Source organism: Bos indicus x Bos taurus, chromosome 5 (assembly GCF_003369695.1).
Source record: "Bos indicus x Bos taurus breed Angus x Brahman F1 hybrid chromosome 5, Bos_hybrid_MaternalHap_v2.0, whole genome shotgun sequence".
NCBI classification, from domain to species: Eukaryota; Metazoa; Chordata; class Mammalia; order Artiodactyla; family Bovidae; genus Bos; species Bos indicus x Bos taurus.
Window position 1 is genome coordinate 54,590,752 of NC_040080.1, and position 17,099 is coordinate 54,607,850.

The following is a 17,099-nucleotide window of genomic DNA, read 5'->3' on the forward strand; positions in this document are numbered from 1 at the left end:
CTGATGCTGGGGAAAATTGAGGGCAGGAGGAGAAGGGGATAATAGAGGATGAGATGGTTGCACAGCATCAATGGACATGAGTTTGAGAAAACTGCAGAAGATGGTAAAGGACAGGGAAACCTGCATTCCACGGGGGTGAAAAGAACTGGACACGACTGAGCGACTGAACAACGACAACACTGTCCACAGGCTTCCCAGGTGACTCAGTGGTAAAGAATCCACCTGGTAATGCATGAGCCACAGGAGACTCAGGTTCAATTTCTGGGTCGGGAAGATCCCCTTGAGTAGGAAATGGCAACCTACTTCAGTATTCTTGCTTGGGAAATCCCAAGGACAGAGGAGCCTGGTGGGCTACAGTCTGCGGGGTTGCAGAGTCAGACACAACTGAGCATGCATGCATGGATACTGTCCACACCCCCTCTTCTACCTGAAGGCTCTCTTAAAAATCATCTGGTGCCAAAGTAGAAATAACTGACCTCCTTCGTATGGGTTCCCATCCAATACATGGCACAACGTCTGTTGTAACAACGTTTTTGTTTTTTAAAATAGTATTTAGTGGTTTCTGTGTTTATCTTCCCAACTAGACTCTCTCTGGGAACAGTGGCCAGATCTAGTTCATTTCTGACTGTTTTTTTGGCCCTGCCTGAACAACAACAACGTGGGGGCCTGGTAGTTTCCCAACCAGGGATGTAGACCTAGGCCACTGCAGTGGAAGGGAGGAGTCCTAATCACTGGATAGCCAGGGAATTCCCTCTAGTTCATTTTTGAATACCTGACACCAAGCACCCTGCCAGACACTGGACACTAAATACATATGTAATAAATAGATGAATGAATGAATGAATTTTTAGCACATTTAGTGGTGTTGGAGAAGGCTCTTGAGAGTTCCTTGGACTGCAAGGAGATCCAACCATTCCATCCTAAAGGAGATCTGTCCTGGGTGTTCATTGCAAGGACTGATGTTGAAGCCGAAACTCCAATACTATGGCCACCTGATGCGAAGAGCTGACTCATTTGAAAAGACCCTGATGCTGGGAAAGATTGAGAGCAGGAGAAGGGGCTGACAGAGAATGAGATGGTTGGATGGCATCACCAACTCGATGGACATGGGTTTGGTGGACTCTGGGAGCTGGTGATGGACAGGGAAGCCTGGAGTGCAGCGGTTCATGGGGTCGCAAAGAGTCGGATAGGACTGAGCGAATGAACTGAACTGAACTGAGTCCTTCAAATTCCTCTTTCAAAAATACGGTTAGATATCAGGAGGGGAAGAGATCTATAACAGCGTCTCCTCTTGGCGTTGTGAAAAACCATGATTTGCCAATTATTGTAAATGCAGGAAGGGTTTTGTGCATAAAAACACTGGTGCCAGTGCAGCACTGTCTAGGGCACGGCCTCCTTACAGAGGCCTGTCCTGTCCGGTTGCCGGCACAACTCAGTTTCAAGGATCCCTGCCAGGCCCGAAGAGCGCACCGCGCACGCGTAGTCACGGGGGCTCGCGCCGGTCCTCCGCCCCTCCGCCCTCCAGGTGGCGCTGCCGGCCCGTTCGCCGCCGCCGCCGCCGTCGCCGCCGCCGCCGTCTCTAGCCCGGCTAGACTGGGGCGGCGCCGGCTGCCTTGGGGGCCGCGCGACCGCCTCCGCCGCTAGGAGGGCGTGGGTTCCTAGCTCCCGGAAGCGGCGGCCGCGGCGTGGAGCCGAGCGGGCGTCGGTCCCCGGAGCGGCAATGCGCGGCGGCCGGAGGCTGTGACCTGAGCGCGGCGGCCCTGCGGGGGCCGCGGAATGGCGGCTCGTTGAGGCGGCAGCGGCGGCGTCTCCGACTCCCCGGGCACGGCGCGGCGTGGCGGCGGCCAGGGTGATGCTGCTCAAGCTCTTGCAGAGACAGACCTATACCTGCCTGTCCCACAGGTATGGGCTCTACGTCTGTTTCGTGGGCGTCGTTGTCACCATCGTCTCCGCCTTCCAGTTCGGAGAGGTGAGTAGCGGCGCGGGAGCCCTTGACAGGGCTCCCTGGACCGGCGCGACCGCGCGGTGTCCCGGCCCCGGCGCGCTGCACTCTTGCCTCCCCATCCTCCCTGTAGACACAGGGATGAGCCCAGCGCCTGCCCTTCCCTCCGGGGCGCCGCCAGCTCAGACAGAGCACCTCTCCGGGCTGCGGCTTCAGCATCTGGGGTCCAGATCTCGCCTCCCGACGGTTTGGGAGATCCGCGCTCCTTCTGCGGAATCCCTTTCCCTCCAGGTGCCTTCAGCAGGGACCCCGAGTCATTTGACTTTCTCCCTAAGGCCTTGTTCTGCACGCAGCCCCCCTCCCGGGACCCAGAGTTCCTAAATTTTACCGAATTCTCAGTCCTTGCCCCTCCTGCGGCTTCCTCCTCTAGTGTCACTATTATAACCTTTTCCCTTTACAGAGGCGCTTTATATTCTTAATCCCGTTTCTTCCCGGATCTCAAAACTTTGTCCAAGAGGGGTGTTTTCTTGGCCCGTGAATTTGCTGTGGGGAGAGTGTACTGGCCCCAAATTTGAAGGACTTACACGTGAAAGGTTTTTTTTTTCCCCCCTTACATTTTTGCTCTCTTATTTGAGACAGCTTAATCTGTTAACCTTTAGAGGCTGTACTGGTAGATGTACATACACTGGTGTGGGAGCGCCCCTGACAGCTCCTGCTCTTCTCTATCATGAGATAGCTGAGGCTAGGGCTCCTTCATGTGACCATGACGCCCTTAACCATCTTGGACTCCAGCACCGGATCTCTTGGGAACCAGCACAAGCCTTCAGGTCACGGGATATGCTAATAACTTAGATTCGGGATCACACTAGCCCAACCTTTCCTAATCTGCTCACAGTTGATATTGCATAAAGTAACTCGGTATGACTGTAAACCCCAGAGGGTCCAAGCAACAGGTTTGGCAGGTTGAAACACCCAGGTTTAATAGATTTTGTGCCCCTCTGGATATGGACTTTAAACATTTTCTTGAGTGAAGCAGCCCTTTGGTTGAGGTTGGATAGTTATTTCACGATTGACCATCCAATATAGTATTCTTTGTTGTAAACAAATGTGTAGGAGACTATGAGTAGGTGAGAACTGAAAGTGTACCTGGATGTGATTTTAGAGAACACCCCATTTTAAAATGTGGCCGTAGCAACTGGAAGAAAGTTGTGTTTTCAGGTTGTTATAAATCCATCTCTTTGTTTTAATATATATATATATTGGGGGGTGGGTGGGTGGGTAAGAGGTTGCAAAACGTTTTAAAATGAACAGAGTGCTGTTCAGAAATGCCACATTATACATTTGCTATGTACACAGAATATATGTACATTTCCAGCATGAAGTCTGGACTCCTGCTGGATTCTGGGCTCCATAAGAGAGGGTGCAGTCTTTAACCAGTGTGACCAGGCACTATGCCAGGTAATGCCAGAGTATACAGTCTAAATATTTGTCTGATGAATGAATAAATTATATGGGACAATTTCCAGGTTTTCAGTTTTAGTATTTCTTGGTCTAGGGGCTGATGAAAATAAGTCTTATTAAGTAAGGGTTGAGAAAGCGACCCAGACCTCTAAGTGTGAAATACGTACCTAATATTATGCCACCTGCTGTTCTGTTTTGCTTCATGTATTGCATTTTAATACAGTGATCATATGTGTACCTTGTTGTGTCCTATTGCTGATAGAAGATTTGTAAGGCAAGTGCAGAGAAAAAGAGAGTTGAGTCGGGCAGTCAGGCAAGAAAAGGAAATGTATTAGAGGGAAAAGAGAGGGTGACTGGCTCTTAAGGAGAACCAGCGTTCTCCCTTTCGGACAGAGTCCTCCTTATACCCCACCAATGAAAAAGTCTGTGAAGGGATGGTCACATAGCCGGAGGTCTGGAATCTGGTGGTCTTGCAGCTTTGAGAAGATAAGCGCCAGTGAGATAACGGGATGCCATTTGGGCAGTTTGGTTAGTCCCACAGATCACTGTGATTTTATTCTTTGTGCAAGGTCAACATAAAGAGCCATCTTATCAATGAGACCCCATGTAGGCCCTATCATTCCAGCCTTTTGATTTAGCATAAGGGCTGAAGGTCAGTCATCTGTAACTGCTTCCTGCAGGACAGGGGCTTCCTGGGGATAAGGTAAGAAAAGGCTGGAATGCGGGTCAAGAGGATTTGTGTGGGGTCAAAGTATTTGATAATCCGAATGAGTTAGAAGTAGCTCTAGGATAGTTCAGTTGGTAAAGGCTTGTAAGTGGTCCTGAAGAAATTTTGAAAAAAGACGCATTAAACATGGGCTGAAAGTTAGAATAAGGGTGAGGAGAAGGAGAGGGCCTAGAAAAGGTAGGACCCAGGGCATCCAATTCCAATTGCTTACCCAGTTTTCCCATGAATTACTGAGGTGTTGGCCTATTCTCAAGGCCCTGTTTGTCAAATTTGTTGCTGCTTCCTTTACAACGCCTGATTTATTGGTGGAGAAACAGCAGGCTTCCTTCAAAAATAGGCATAGTGAGTGAAGTCACTCAGTCGTGTCCGACTCGTTGCAACCCCATGGACTATAGCCTACCAGGCTCCTCTGTTGGATTTTCCAGGAATTAGTACTGGAGTGGATTGCCATTTCCTTCTCCAGGGGATCTTCCCGACCCAGGGATCGAATCCGGGTCTCCTACATTGTAGACAGACGCTTTACTGTCTGAGCCACCAGGGAAGTCCAAAAATAGGCATAACCCTCCTTTTTCTGCTGTGAGAAGGTCTAATCCTCTTCTGTTTTGGAGGACCACGGCTACCAGGGAATCTAGCTGGTTTTGGATAGTGATGAGGCCGTTAGCTATTTCTTCTAGGCTGTCAGTGAGGTCTTTAAAAAGGCTTTGGTAGTAATTAAAAGAGGTTGTGAGTCCTGCGGTCCCTCTCCCAATCCCAGTGGCTATTCCTAAACCAATTAATAGAGGAATGAATTGAATTGCCCATTTGGGTCAGTTATGAGTTAGTGGGATAGGAAGGGTCTGATTGTTAGGAGCAATAGAAATATCTGGGGCCAGATATACCAGGGTGCATGTTCCTGTCTGGTTAGTGGGAAGACATAAATAAGTAGTGGTTCCACATAAGAAAAATATCCCAGGAGTAAGAAGACAACGGCTGAAATCAATAGCAAATAGGAGTCTTTCTGGGAAATTATTAGTAGTCTCCGAAACTGACAGCAAACTCACCAGTGTAGCCCCTGCAAGAGGAGTATTTACACCACATGCAGAAGGGAGTCTCCCTGAGAAAGTAAGCGAATGTCCTGCAGTTCCTGAGACATGATAGACAGATCAGCCTGAAGGGAAGGAGAGATGTGAAGTACGATTACAGAGGTGTGGCGGTATAGTTCCTAGCTGGGGGCAAGAATTGTTCATAGAGTTTTGTCTGGAAAAACAGAAAGGAGCCTGTTGTAGACCAATGTCAGAAGTGGTGGGTGTTAAGGAGCAGTAACCAGGCTAGAGGGTGGGCTTGGGATAGTAATTGAGGCTTTGAATTTTGAGAGGTCTCTCCCAAGAATAGGAGTGGGGCATTTTGGGAGTATGAGAAAAGGATGGGAAAATGGGTTATCTTGAAGTGTGCAAGGTAGAGGCTCGGTTATTTGTCGTGTAGATATTAAACTGTCAACCCCCATAACAGAGACCTGAGACCTTGGTTTTTCTGGAGTAGGCAGGCATAGGAGACTAAGTGGCCCCCGCGTCAATGAGAAAGGAGATTGGCTTACCTGCCACTGTTTAAGAGTTACCCTGGGCTCCGTAGAGGTGATGAGAGTCGGGGTCTAGGGCCCTGGGTACCTTCAGTCTAAAGTGGAGAGTCCGAGAAGGCTGGGCAGAGCTGGGTTGGAGGACTCCTGCCCAGGACCAGGAGGAGGGATCCCTGAAGGGGGATTTGGGCAGTCGACCTTCCAATATCCCTTTATGCCACAGCTGGGACATGGACCTGGAGGGGCCCTTGGCTTTAGGAATGAGCGGCCCCAGTGGCCTTCTTTGCCACATTTGAAGCAGGGCCCAGGTGGCTTCCTTTCTTTGTTGATTGATGAGGCTTGGAGCCATGTAGAGCAGTGGCTAAAAGGTGGTATTTGGCCTGATCTCGTTGGGCCTTCTCTAGCTTTGCCTGTTCTTCCCGATTATTGAAAATCTTAAAAGCTAAATTTAAAAGGTCTCGTTGAGGGGTTTGAGGGCCTTCTGCCTTTTTTAGTTTCTTTCAGATATCTGGGGATGACTGGGAGATAAAATGGGTATTAAGGACAATGGTGCCCCCTGCTGAAGTGGGGTCTAATTTTGTATATTTTTGTAGCACTTCCATTAACCTGGCTAAAAATTGTGCTGAGTTTTCATCTAGCCCTTGAGTTATTTCCTGGAGCTGATCAAAGTTGATGGCTTTATGCCCTGCCTTTTGAAGGCACACAATGAGGCAAGCAACCATGTGATTACCGGCTGCTCGTCCAGGTGTCCCTGCCTGATAGTCCCAGTTGGGATCTTCTGGGGGACAGATGTCGCCCCTACAGGCCCAGTGTCACCTGTCCTGTGTATCTCATCAGCATGCGCCTGAGAGGCTTCCTTCTCTTCTGGGAGACGAGTGGAGGAAAGGATGATGCAAATATCATGCCAGGTTAAGTCATAAGACTGGGTAAGATGCTTGAATTCTTTTAGATAATTATCTGGGTCTGAGGAGAAGGAGCCAAGACGCTTTTCAATCTGAGATAGGTTGGTAAGGGAGAATGGGATGTGAACCCAGCAATGCTTTCTGCTCCAGCTACTTCCTGTAAAGGCGGGGTCAGGGGAGGGCAGGGGAAGGAGTGGGGTCCTGGGTGAAGTTTCCTATTTTAAAGTTGTTCAGACTGGGTACTGGGAGGGCGTCTAGGGAGGTCAGGGTAAAGCCTTGGGACCCTCAGGGTAGAGGGTGGGGCTGAGGTCTTAGAGCTTATCTAAGGTGGAGGTTGTGGAACTGGATCTGGAGTGGCTGCAAGGGGGTTGGGAGCGATAGGAGGTGGGCTGTGGTCCGAAGGGTTGAAGGAAGAAGAAAAGTCTGAACAGGGATCAGGAGGATGTGGCCCAGAGTGGGCTAGGTGTATCTGAGAAGTAGGACAGAATTCACAGAGAGAGGGTCAAGAGCCAAGAGCAAAGCAAGACTGAACATAAGGGATTTCTAACCACTTGCCATTGTGGCAGCAGAAGTTATCGAGGTCCCATGCTGCTGCTGCTGCTAAGTTGCTTCAGTCGTGTGCGACCCCATGGACTGCAGCCCACCAGGCTTCTCTGTCCATGGGATTCTCCAGGCAAGAACACTGGAGTGGGTTGCCATTTCCTTCTCCAACGCACGAAAGTGGAAAGTGAAAGTGAAGTCGCTCAGTCGTGTCTGACTCTTAGCGACCCCATGGACTGCAGCCTACCAGGCTCCACCATCCATGGGATTTTCCAGGCAAGAGTACTGGAGTGGGGTGCCATTGCCTTCTCCCATCGAGGTCCCATAGAGTATTATAATCAAGAGTTCCATTTCTGGCCATTGGGACCTGTTATCAAGTCTGTATTCTGGCCAAACAGTGTTAGAATAGTAAATAAGTCTTTTTGGTCTTATCTCCCCGTGGAAGCCTGAAGCTTTTAGGTTTCAGAGTAGGCATCCTAGAGGAGTAGGTTTTGAGGGCTGGGATTGAGAATTTCCCATTGCAGCCGAATAGGGAGCTAAGACAAAGGCAAAAGAAAGCAAGGAGAAAGGTCCGAGAGAAAAGGTTTCCCCCTTCTCAGGACTTTCTCAGAGAGTAATAATAGTCTGCTTTGAAACGGGTGTTCCCTATTTCAAAGTCAGACGGGGTGCAAGGCTGAGGGCCGTGGGGATCCTTCCCACCTAGTGCTGGGGCTTGGAAAAGAGGCGCAAAAGAGGATCTGAGGGAACGGGATTTCACTCACCCTTGTAACCGATGGATGAAATGTGGGCCAGTGTGTGTGTGGGCCAGTCCAGCAAGGCAAGTGGAGAGTCCTGTCCAGGAGCTCATCTCAGTTTCTCGGCAAGGTCCAAGGGAGGGGACCACTCAGTTGCGGTGGATCCTCCCTCCTGGGTTCCGGCACCAGAATGTAAAGCGAGTGCAGAGAAAAAGAGAGCAAGCCAGGCAGTCAGGCAAGAAAAGGAAATTTATTAGAGGGCAAAGAGAGGGTGACTGGCTCTTAAGGAGAACCAGCGTTCTCCCTTTCTGACGGAGTCCTTCTTATACCCCACCAATGAAAAAGTCTCTGAAGGGATGGTCACATAGCCAGAGGTCTGGAATCTGGTGGTCTTGCAGCTTTGAGAAGATAAGCACCAGTGAGATAACAGGATGCCATTGGGCAATTTGGTCAGTCTCACAGACCATCTTTTTTGGGTGTTAGTTCTAAAAGGTCTTGTAGGTCTTCATAGAACCGTTCAACTTCAGTTTCTTCAGTGTTACTGGTCGGGGCATAGACTTGGATTACCATGATATTGAATGGTTTGTCTTGGAAACGAACAGAGATCATTCTGTCGTTTTTGAGATTGCATCCAAGTACTGCATTTTGGACTCTTTAGTTGAGTATGATGGCTACTCCTGAACTGAACTGAACACAGATCATTGTGATTTTATTCTTCGTTTGCAAGGTGGACATAACTAGCCATCTTATCAATGAGACTCCATGTGGGCCCTATCAAGATTATTTTGGCCTGAGTACTTTTAAATTTTGTGTGTTCCACACCTGGTTATTTATTTACCAAAAGAAAGTCTATAAATGGCCATAGATCTTAAAGTTTGGAACTCTTCAGCTTGTGTCTGTGGTTTCTCAAATAGCCTGTGCTATCCCTTGTATGATCTTCAAAAGGATACTTAACCTTTCCAATCTTCAGCTTCCTCATCTTTAAAAAGGAGGCAGAATCACTTTGTTCATAGAGTTCATGCATGCGTGCTAGGTCGCTTCAGTCGTGTCTGACTCTTTGTGACCCCATGGACTGTAGCCTGCCAGGCTTCTCTGTCCACGGGATTCTCCAGGCGTGAATACTGCCTGGAGTGGGTTCCCATGCCCTCTTCCAGGGGATCTTCCTGACCCAAGGATCGAACCCCTGTCTCTTCCTTCTCCTGCATTGGCAGGCAGGTCAGGTTCTTTACCACTAGCGCCACCTGGGAATAGTGAGGATCAAATAAGTCATGTCTGCAAAAGACCTTTCAGTTCCTGGCACATGACAGGCTCTCATTAAGTGGTAGAACTACAGCTGCTGTTTTTATTGTCACCAACTATCTTATGCCCTTAGTACTTAATTTGAAACAGATCTTTGAAGTAGAATACACTCATAATACAGTTAATGGTGGTGGTGGTTTAGTCTCTCAGTCGTGACTCTGTGACCCCTTGGACTGTAGCCCACCAGGCGCCTCTGTCCATGGGATTTCCCAAGCAAGGAGACTGGTGTTGGTTACCATTTGCTTCTGCAGGGGATAGTCCCAACCTAGGGATCAAACCCACCTCTCCTGCTTAGCAGATTCTTTACCACTGAGCCACCTGGAAAGCCAATACAATTAATATTGCCAACTTAATAATAGCTTCACCAATTGTAATGGATAGAAGGATGAAGAAGATCATTGTTAATTATGAACTCATCACTTTTTTCTCTCTTAGGGTAAGTGGTATTGGCTGCTACCTTTTGATAAGACATTTGTACACTCGTCCAAATTTTTAGGAAGAAAAATGGAATTGAGGAAAGGAAGTATTAAAAGCATATATATATGTTTTCCCTTTGAGTCAGGTACTTTCTAGAGAGACCTTGGGAACTCTGATTGAACAAAAGCAGAACCCAATCCAAACCCACAGGGAGGGCCCTCTGGATAGGTACCAATGTCCACTGAAGTGCATTGCCTTCAGTGATGGTAGCAGGTAAACTAGTTGATCTGGGCAAGACCTGTGGCCTCTGGGAGCCTCAGTTTCCTCACGTATAAATGAATGATTATCCCTTTTAGCTCAGAGACTTCTGATGTTAAATGTTTGTCCTCTGTTGATATTGTGTAGACTATTTTTTGGACCATGGGACACGACTGAGCGACTTCACTTTTACTTTTCACTTTCACTTTTCACTTACATGCATTGGAGAAGGAAATGGCAACCCACTCCAGTGTTCTTGCCTGGAGAATCCCAGGGGTGGGGGAGCCTGGTGGGCTACCGTCTATGGGGTCGCACAGAGTCGGACACGACTGAATCGACTTAGCAGCAGCAGCAGGTGGCATGTGGGATCTTAGTTCCCTGACCAGGGATCAAACCTGTGCCTCCTGCAGTGGAAGTGCAGAGTCTTAACCACTGGACCACCAGGGAAGTCCCTGTGTAGACTTTAACACTTGCTTTTGAAGTAAAAGATGTTATTTTAGGGTCATCATTATTATTTAGTACATTTTATATGCAAATCCACAATCCCATATCTGAAAATTCTACTGAATTACCTCAGTATCTTTTAGAATGAAACGTGTGAGTATTCACAGTCAGTGAGGAAAGTAAAGACTATAAATAGCTTCAAGTCAGTTTAGATCGGGTTTTGCCACCAAATGAGGTCAGGTCAGGTTTTGCTGCCAAATAAAGATCTACAGTGTTGAGAGCTTTTTGGATTTTCAGATTGTGAATAAAGGGTTGTAGATCACCTCTGGGTATGTGAGTGTCAGCGTGCATGCATGTGTATAAAATATATCACTTCCTTTACGTGTTTGAGGAAGTGATATATTCCTAAGTATGGAAACAAAGAAGTATCCGAAAATGAACTTCAATGAGCAAGTCAGACAAGTTCAGATAGAATCTGCCCGTGTGGGGCAGTAACTTTTCCCTGGCCTCTCTCCTCTTTTGTTCACCTGCCTTCTTATTTTGAATTAGTTAGATACTGTTCAGTGAAAAAGAAGACTGAAAACTGGGTCCAACTCCAGTTTCTCATACTGGCTTAGTTTCAAGAAAGAAATTAGTTGTTTGTATTTGATTAGCTCCCTCATTAAACAGATACATTTTGATTGTGTTCTTTGCCAAAAGCAAGAAGTAGGTGACGTTATAGGAACCTGGCCTGAGAACTGGGAGGCAGCCTCTGGCCTGCTTCTAGCTCCACCATAAACTGACCCTCAGTGGTATTGCTTTGTGTAGATTCCTTTTGGGGGTGGAGAAGACTTTCATTATTAAAAATGGTTTAAAATTTCTAGACTGGATTTCTGACACCCGCATTTTTTCTTTAATGTTCTGTGAATTTACATTTATGGGGAAGCATGAATTATAATGTAATGGAGTTTGTGCTACAGAAAAAATGCCAGTGGCTGCATTGAGCTTCTTTTTTTGGCCATGCCACAGGGTTGCAGGATCTTAGTTCCCTGACCAGGGATTGAATCTGTGCTTGGCAGCGAAAGCACAGAATCCTAACACTGGATGGTCACGGAATTCCCATACTGAGCCTCTTTAAATGGTATCTTTTGTGGGGCGGGTTGGAAGAGATACATACTCTTGCTGTCAAAGCAGATACCTTGTCATTTTTCCCTGCTGTATTCTTAGCACCTCAAAAGTGCTTGGTACCTAGTAGGTGCTAAATGCTTGATGAGTGAATGAATGAATTAGGGTGATCTTAACCAACATCTCTTGAAGCTCATTTTCAGAAAAGGTAAGTTTTCTATTCTGATGCAGATCATCTGTACTTGCCTTTTATTTCTCAGACATGATTGTTCAAGTTGTACCCTGCATGGTGGAAAATACTGTCAGATATGAAGAATTTTGTATAGCTCATCCTTGGCCATTTTTGTCAGGTTGAGATGAGGCCATGATACACCTATGAGTAACAATACAAGAGAGCAGGTAATTGAAAGCCTGAGTAGGTACACAACAATGGCCTAGAAAATCAGAGGAGGGGAAGAGGATTGTGGGTCGAAACATTCTAGGGGAAGTTGAGACTGTTACAAGGAGGTGGGAGCCTTTTCTTTTTGAATTATTAGGGGTTTAAAAATGTCACTGGTATTAGCCAGCAGCACTTGGTTGCAAGTGAGAGAATCCCACCTCAGACCTGGGTTAGGAAAAAATTATAAAAAAATTTTTTTTATAATTGAAAAATATAGGGTGAAATTTCTGTATTTTCAGGATCAGATCGAGGTGCTCGAATGTTATCATCAGTACTCTTTGTTCCTGCTCTGCAGGGTTTAGTGAGTCTAGTTCTGACAGGCCTTCCCCGTATGGGAGCCAAGGTTGCTGGCAGCAACTCCAGCAGCTAGTCTTCCAATTTAGTAACCTTCCTCATCAGTGCCAGCTAGACCCAGGACGGCCTGCCTCGCCGGGGAGTGGGTGCCCTTGTGCCCTCGTTAACCACCTGGATCATCCCTGGGGCTCTGGTTATAGGTGGGACTGTCAGTTTCAACTAAACCAGGTGAAGTGAGAGGGGCTCCCCAGAGGGAGATGAGGAGGCTGCTGTCAAAACAGCGCCAGAGCAGCAACGTCCTAGCCTGGCTGATGGCCTTTAGCCCTTTACCTTGTTTAGGAAGATGTGAAAGTGGGTTGTTTCCGTTTTTCATTTTTAATGTCATGTTGTTAAATTACCTTGTTTTTCATTTTTAATATCATGTTGTTATTATCTGTGAAACTTGTATTCTTGGGTGGGCATAGTAATGTGGAGTTTTGTTAAACACAGTGCAGTGTGCCCTCATAATCTTTTAGTAACAATTCAATATATACTTTTAGTGGGTAATAGTTGTATTCAATTTGATTGACTCTTGAAGTCTAAATAGTGTTGACCTTATTAATGACATTAAGTAGGAAATTAAGAGAGAAAAACTTAACCCAACCTTTTTGCAGCATCTGTCACCCCCTGCATATAGAAATGCTCACTCCCTCTTTCTTCAAGAAGACCACCCCCCTTCTCCGCCGATGCCCGTTCTCCTTCTCCACTCACTGTTCTTTCTCAGGCTTTAATGCTGGGTCTCCCCAGGGTTTGCTCCTTGGCCGTCTTATCCTGGGTGGAGTTGTCATGTTTCAGACCCCCATCCTGATGCTTGTGACTCTGTTACCAAGTTCAGGCTTGCTCTGCTCACCACTTGATAGGCCAGTGAATCTGAGAGACAAGCTGTTGAGGCAAGGAATACGACTATTTGGAAAGCCGGCCGACTGAGAAGATGGCAGACTCAAAATAACCATCTTGTTGGGGTCTGGATGCGGGTTCTTTTACAGAGCCAGAGAGAGAGAAGCAATGGGGAACTGAAGTCAAAAGGCAGAATAGGGAGGGAGAGGCATGGAGGAAGTGAAGTGGAAAGGGTCTTCAGTCTTGCAAAACATCTCAAGGAAGTGCCAGTCTACGGACAGGGATGTGTTAATCTTTTCTTTTTTTGTGGCCATTCACAGGTGGGGGGGGTCAGATTTATCTCTTTGTGAGTTGAACAAAGGCACTCTAACAGCCAGGCCCAGGGGCAGGGTCCTTTGAGACAGGCCTTTATGATTATAATAACAGCAGCAACTAAAAGCAAGTCAAAGAAACACTTTCCAACATCCAACATGGAGTCAGAATTGGCTTCTTCCTGTAACAGCTCCCCGTCTCCAGGGCCTTGCTGCCAGGCCCGGCTGCATACCTCCTCCTGGCTGCCTGCAGCCGTGTCCCAGCCTTGTCCCTGTACCTCCCTGTGACACAGGGTGCTTCCTCCTCCTGGTGCTTTCTCCTCACTGCCTCCAGACATGACTGCAGAATAAGCCTTTAAATGATGTGGGATTCTTCTGGCTCGTGAGCTTTCTCGGAACATAGAGGAAGAACTTGCTCCAAGACCTCAACAAACCTTTCCAGGAACTGACCTCAGTTGGATCGTAGAGCTACCCCTAACAGATACCTTGGAAGAAGGAAGAGATTGCTTTTTGACCCATCTGATTCCTCCTGTGAAGTGGGGGCCCATCTCCTGAAGATCTGTTATGAGAAGGTGGAATTCCACTGGGGAAGAATAGTTCTTTGTCGCTGGGGGCTCCTGACTGTGACTGTTGTGTTGGTGAGCACAGCCAGTGGGTATCTTTATCTCCCACTTGCCCTTTCCTGTAGGGTTAGCTCTGCCTCTGCCCCTGGATGAGACCTCTGGTGGGCCTAACTCAGCCTGCTCTTCTCTCACTCGTAAGTAAGAAAAAGTCCTGTGGTTGCTTCAGGTGACAAAACATAGTGTTAGGTCAGCATTAAAAGCCTGCAGTCACATGTCCAAACAGACCTTTGAGCCTGTTGAAGTTGAAGCTTCTTGCCTGCCTGGCCCAGGCCTGCTCCAGGTAGAAAGCCAACGACTGAAGAAGGCAGTTTGGCCATGGTGGGTTGTTTTTCTCTTTCTGTCCAGGAACCGGTTTCTGGGTTAGAGGACTGGGATGAAGGACAGGAAATGAGGGCTGGAAAGCCCTTCCTAAACAGGTATTGTCGCTTTGGGATTTGCTGGTGTCAAAGCTCATTCTCTTTCAAGTGCTTTCAAAGGCGTACTTTAGAGACCCCACCCTGATCACCGTCACTTGCTTTTATTCTGCTGAGAGCTAATGTCCTTTTCTTTGGGCTTGTTGCTTGCTCCTTCCTCAGCCCCAGGAATCTGGCAACACTGTGGCCTTATCTCAGGGGATCTGCTGCTCTAGGGGACCACAGACCTGGTCTAAAGTGACCCTCCGCAGTACTTTCTTGTACACGGCCCATATCTCTTGCACAAGAGACCTTCATCCTTTGTAAGAGAGGAAAGATGCCTTTTTCCTCTCCTTTCCTCAGTTCTCAGTCCTGTAACAAAAGACAGATCAGCAAGAGAAAAGCATACACATTTATTTTAGGTAAGGTTTACATGACATTGGAGCCTTCATAAGGAAATGAAGACTGAAGAAGCAGTTAAACCCGAGTGATGTAACGCTAGGTTTGACAAAGAGTAGAGAGTAGCGGGAAAATGCGATAGGACAAAAAAGGGTATGAGCTCTGAGACACGTGGACTGTTCATTCAGATTCCTTGTGGCATCCCTCTGTCTTTGGAGATAAGGGTTTCTCCTTCCTGTGTAGAGAGGGTCCCTCTCAAGGAAAGTTTTATGATCTGCTTCAGGGGAAGGTCAGAAAATCCTTTTTATCTGCTGTTTCTCAGCTTCCTTCAGCTTGAAGTACTCAGTTTGCCAAGGTGCCATATTTTGAGGTAGCCCTTTCTGATCTCTGAAGGGGCTTCCCTGATAGCTCAGTTGGTAAAGAATCCGCCTGCAATGCGGGAAACCTGGGTTCCATCCCTGGGTTGGGAAGATCCCCTGGAGAAGGGAAAGGCTACCCCCTCCAGTATTCTGGCCTGGAGAATTCCATGGACTGTATAGTCTATGGGCTCGCACTGAGTCAGACACGACTGAGCAACTTTCACTTTCTGATCTCAGATGTGAGGCAAATGTTGCAGCCACCCAACTGCATGAACCGGAGGTTGCCACCTTTGGTGATCCTAATCAAGTCTATGGGAAAGAGGTTTCTGTGCCTGTTCGTTAGATGAGGTGGAGCAGGATTAACAGAATGCCAGCAGCTTCTGAAAGCTGTCCTCTGAACCCTGCTGCAGTGATTTGGATGACTTTTCAACCACCTCCTTAGGAAACTTGGAATCTTGGTCCTGCACATCACTTGGGAATATGGTATCTGGTATTCTGGTGCCTTAGAAGAGATGTGTTTAGATGTACAACTTCTTAGTGCTGGTACCAACTGACTGAACTTGCCCAGGAGTTGAAACTTATTTGCCATCTCTGCACTCAGTGTTCTGGGCTCAAAGATGTTATCTTTTGTTATTTTGGAATCCCTGTGCCCCAGCAAAGCACTTAAATCATTCATTTAGTTAGGAAGATTTCTGTTGAAGCACGGTGCCAGGCCCCTGGGTATAGCGCAGTGAACAAAACCCCCAGGTTCCTGCAGACAAGGAGTTTATATCCTGGTTGTGCAGTAAGACATTAAATGCGATTTATTTACAATTGCGAAAAGTGCTAGAAGGCGAGATTATTGTGAGAGAGACCCTCAGGAGAACCTACCCTGTAGTGGCTGGGTCAGGAGAAGCTTTCTTGATGTCATTGGAGCTCAGAAGGGTCAGAATTACTGAGGCAGAGGACCGAGGTGAGCAAGTCTGCTCTAGGCCATTGGTTCTCAGCTGGGAATGATGTTGCTGCCTCACCCCCACCCTCTGAGGCATTTGGCAAAGTCTGGAGGTATTTTGGGTTGTCCTGACCGGGACATGTAGCGAGTAGAGGCTAGAGATGTTGATAACACTCTACAATGCACAGGACAGCTTCCCCCAACCCTCCCCCACCCCAAGCAAAGATGGTCCAGCCCCAAACATTGGTTGTGTCCCACCTTGGAAACAGCACAAAGGTCTTGAAGTTAGCGAAGGCCCATGAGGCTGGAGAGCAAGAGGAAGTGTGATCTAGGGGAGGTTGGTGCAGTGGGTAGTGCCCTGTTGCCAGCCCTTGGTAGATACCATTCAAGGTTACGTACTGTGCACTGGCATCTAAGGAGTGGAGGCCAGGGATGCTGCCTGGGATCCTGTCCATTACCGGATGTCCATTACGGGATGCTGGACATCCCATAATGGACAGGACAATCCCCACAGCAAAGAGTTGTCAGGCCCTACATGTCATAGTGCCGAAGTTGGGAGAGCCTGAGTTAGAGGGAACAAGAACAGGGCAGTCAGTCAGGGGCCTTGGACTCGGCTGGTGGAGGGCAGATAGAGAGGAGTGGACAGATTTGAGAGATTTGGGAGGCAGAATCATCTGGCCTTTATGTTTCATTACGTGCCAGACACTCCACTGATATCTTGGGATATAACTAAGCAAGACAGACAAGTTCATTTGTCCTCACATACCCTAATTATAGGTACTCGGTGAATATTGCTTGAATGAATATTTACAAGTATTTATTTTTGCTCACTGATTGTGATTGAGCCTGTGAGGAAGGGTGGTTTAAAAGTGATGCCTCAAGTATATGTGGCATCTTGCATAGTGCCTGGTGCAGGGTGCTCAGTAAATGCTAATTAAAAGCCAAGTGCCACATCCTAGCGCTGTTGTTCCCTTGACTACAATGCTCTCAGTAAGACAGCAGGGGACCTACCTTCTGAGCTGATGTCCAAGGTCACACTGAAGAGAATATTAATCTCTTCTTAGAGTAGAAAAGTTCAAGTGATTTCTTTACCCG

The 17,099-nt window shown here is 47.5% G+C and overlaps 1 protein-coding gene across 3 annotated transcripts in view; it reads left to right on the forward strand.

Annotated features, from left to right (window-relative positions):
* Positions 1-1,541: 1,541 nt before the first annotated feature.
* The window catches only part of GNPTAB (N-acetylglucosamine-1-phosphate transferase subunits alpha and beta), an 83,848-nt gene continuing 68,290 nt past the window's right edge, over positions 1,542-17,099 (forward strand). Inside the window, exon 1 of one of the 3 annotated variants that reach the window (XM_027541979.1) lies at positions 1,542-1,969. In XM_027541979.1, the coding sequence (XP_027397780.1) occupies positions 1,853-1,969 (117 nt within the window). In that variant the 5' untranslated portion in view covers positions 1,542-1,852. The remainder of the gene's footprint in view (positions 1,970-17,099) is intronic. The other 2 variants (XM_027541981.1, XM_027541980.1) reach the window with 2 other exon arrangements.